The sequence below is a fragment of the Triticum dicoccoides genome, chromosome 1B, assembly GCF_002162155.2.
Source record: "Triticum dicoccoides isolate Atlit2015 ecotype Zavitan chromosome 1B, WEW_v2.0, whole genome shotgun sequence".
NCBI classification, from domain to species: domain Eukaryota; kingdom Viridiplantae; phylum Streptophyta; class Magnoliopsida; order Poales; family Poaceae; genus Triticum; species Triticum dicoccoides.
In genome coordinates, this window is record NC_041381.1 from 548,075,563 (window position 1) to 548,079,091 (window position 3,529).

The following is a 3,529-nucleotide window of genomic DNA, read 5'->3' on the forward strand; positions in this document are numbered from 1 at the left end:
CATGGGGTCTCTCTTCTTAGGGCATCTCCAACAAACTGTTCGCAAACATTCGGACAGTACGGTGCAAACGTGTTCAGCCATCCAACGCGGTCATGTATCTGTCTGCTTGACTGTTCGGACGCATTTTTTCCTGCAAACCAGAGACAAAATGGGGACGGGGGGTTGCGGGCGTCCGAACCACTGCCACGTTTGCTTGTGACTACACTGGCGCACCCAAAAATCCCACCCTTCTTTCTCGCGCTTTCCGTCGAACGACCACGCCGCTTGTCGCGTCGCATTCTTATCGGCCCAGAGCATGCAGTGGCCAGCGTTGATGCCTGCGACTTGACCAGATGGGAGGGCGGTGCTGACGGACGTGACCTCGCAGGCGTCGCCGCCGGGGCTCTGCTGGTGTCGTTGGCAGTGGCAAGGGCGGCCCACTATACCGCGCAACAGGAGCCGGAGCGGCTCCTCCGCGAGCGGCAGGTAGCCGCCAGACAACGCTGGCACGGCCCTCCGGCGCCCTTCCGCCGCTGGAGGGACAACAACGATGGCGACGACAGTGTGGCAGAACAGGGCGGCCACGTGTACGAGATGGCCGTCCGGTATAGGGCTTAGGTTTTTGTTATATTTTTAGTTAAACGATCTAAATACCGTCCATTTTATGGAAATTGTATCCAAACTTTAATAAAATCTGTGATGTTTGCATGAATTTCATTCGGTTTAGTCAAATTATCTTTGAAATTTACATGGTGTTGGATGATTGGCTCTCGTATCCGTGTCCATGGAGGATGCCGATGCCCTTATCTGTTTTTTTTAAAGACCCTTATCCGTTCGTTCATTCAGTATACAACATGACAACGATCAAAAGTTGTACAATGAAGCCGTCTCACGTGTGTGCGCGCGCGGTCAGGGTCACGAATCGACAAATGAAAAGATTGACTGCTAAAAGAGAAGAGATGAACTTCTCGGCAAATGATGTCATCGGCCCTTCATCTGGCTACACGTTACTGAAAACGTCGGGGCCAGGGGTGTCCTCACCCCCCTTCTCTGCGACAGGAAGAGAAGAAGGCCCTGCCTTGTTTTCTTGAGGGTGTCGACACTATAACAACATGCCAACCTTTTCTTGAGAGTGCATGAGACCACCGCCGATACCGACGTTATGGTGGAGTTGCTATACTAGCTTAGCCGTTTAATTAATCACTTTGTATGCACTATATAAGCACGGTAACATTAGGTGGCGCATTTTGTTTGTGAAACAGATTACTGTCCTCTGATTATCATATACCTGTTGGACCCAGAGTGTGTGTGAGCTGTGTGATTAACTCGTGGTTATGGTTAGTTGTTGCCCCGTCAAAAACAACACAGCAAGATGCTCATAAGTAGTAGCTGTAAATTTTATTAAAAAAAAGTAGTGCTAAGATGAACCTAGAGCATGTGAACTGTCTGATTAAGTCATGGTTATTATGGCAATGGTTAGTCGTTGTCCCGTGGAAAACAACACGCATTAAGAAGATCATAAGTAGCTCTAAAAAAGATAAATAAAGCATTAGAATCGCATTATTGGTAGTTATATTCGGCCAAATGGAGGCATCAATTTGGCCGCGCGAGGTACTAGCAAACGTCCAAACCGAACGATGAATGCCCTTCGCGTGCATCGAGGCGCGCTCGGCATAGTGAGCACACCCATCTCATCTGGGAACCGCCGCTCAAGCTCGGCCCAGGCTCAAATGGCGCCTCTCCTACTCCTACAAGAACCTTCCCAACAAAATACGCATGCGCCAAGGCAACCTCTGCTGCACTCGCACTCGCACTCCACCGCCGAGCCATCTTTGCTCTTTCATAGCTCCGCGTAGCGGATGGGCTCGCGCGCGCTCGCCGTGCTCTGCCTCGTGGCCGTGTCCGCCTCCGTGCTGGTCGCGCCCGCGCTCGCCGTGCCTGGAGACGGCGACGACGGCTGCGAGGCCGAGTCGGCGGGGCGCGACAAGGCGCAGGCGCTGCGGCTCAAGATCATCGCCATCTTCTGCATCCTCGCGGGGAGCGCGATCGGGGCGGGCCTGCCGTCCCTGGGGCGCCGGTTCCCGGCGCTCCGGTCGGAGACGGACCTCTTCCTCGCCGTCAAGGCCTTCGCGGGTGGCGTCATCCTCGCCACGGGGATGGTGCACATCCTGCCCGCGGCCTTCGAGGCGCTGCGGTCCCCGTGCCTCGTGGGTGGGCCGTGGAGGCGCTTCCCGTTCGCCGGGCTGGTCGCCATGCTCGCCGCGGTCGCCACGCTCATCGTGGACACCGTCGCCACGGGGTACTTCCACCGGACGAACGCCAAGCGGGCCGCCGCCGTCACCGACGAGCCGGCTCATGACGAACCGGAATCCGCCCCCGACGGGCACCACGGGCACGCGCACGGCATGTCGGTGCTCGCCGCCCCGGCCGACGGCGACGAGCTCGTGCGCCACCGCGTCATCTCTCAGGTCAGCACGGTTCCTTCAACCATCAAATATCAAATAGATAGAAACAAAACAGAGCGTTGCAATCGAGTCGGGTGTCGCATCGTATCTGATTCACTGATTGGCCGGTGGTCCTTTGTTGCGAAGGTGCTGGAGCTGGGTGTGGTGGTCCACTCGCTCATCATCGGGATGTCGCTGGGCGCCTCCGACTTCCCGAGCACGGTGCGGCCGCTGGTGCCGGCGTTGACGTTCCACCAGCTCTTCGAGGGCATCGGCCTCGGAGGCTGCATCGTTCAGGTGAGCAGAGCACACCGTAGTTTCTTTCCACGTGTCGATCTGCTGAGACCGAAATGCCTGAAAATTTACCACTGAAAGTAACCGTGCGTTTGTTTTACGGCAGGCCAAGTTCCGGCTCAAGTCCGTGGTGGCGATGGGGCTGCTCTTCTCGCTGACGACGCCGGCGGGGATCGGCGTCGGCATCGCGATATCCTCGGTGTACGACGAGAGCAGCCCGACGGCGCTGGTGGTGCAGGGGCTGCTGGAGGCGGCCGCGGCGGGGATCCTGGTGTACATGGCGCTGGTGGACATCCTGGCCGAGGACTTCAGCAAGCCCAGGGTGCAGAGCAGGGCGCGGCTGCAGCTGGCGCTCAACGTCTCGCTGCTGCTCGGGGCCGGCCTCATGTCCCTGCTCGCAGTCTGGGCCTGACCGCGCATGGGAGATGATCACCTTCTGAACTCAACTGTTTAGGTGGCTGTGGTAGGCAATCGATCAGTAGCCGTTTTTGTTAGGCTGGAGCTCAAAGTTTGGAGTACAGAAAGGGACCATGGAATACAAGGCTGCCGGGCTAGCACACACTGATTCAGACGCTGAACAGAGGAGCCGAGCGGAGTCTCATGGCGTTCGTTGTTGCTTCGCTGACGAGCGGTCGTTAGCGAAGTTCTTTTTTCTTTTGAGAAAAAAGCGAAATGCAGAGTTGTGAAAGATTCCCCTCGAATATAATCCAGTTGTCTCTACATACTGTCAGGAGATAGGTGAAATAGAGTACTGCTTCCCCGCAAAATAAGAGTAATACTATACCCATCGGCGTTGGGGGAGCTTAGAGCAT

General features: G+C 56.3%; 1 protein-coding gene across 1 annotated transcript; it reads left to right on the top strand.

Annotated features, from left to right (window-relative positions):
• Positions 1-1,571: 1,571 nt before the first annotated feature.
• On the top strand, positions 1,572-3,437 carry LOC119348664 (zinc transporter 5-like). The gene is made up of 3 exons (XM_037616634.1): positions 1,572-2,447; positions 2,571-2,720; positions 2,824-3,437. Exons 1-3 carry the CDS (start codon positions 1,839-1,841, stop codon positions 3,127-3,129), a joined length of 1,065 nt encoding a protein of 354 aa, XP_037472531.1. The 5' UTR covers positions 1,572-1,838; the 3' UTR covers positions 3,130-3,437.
• Positions 3,438-3,529: the final 92 nt, after the last annotated feature.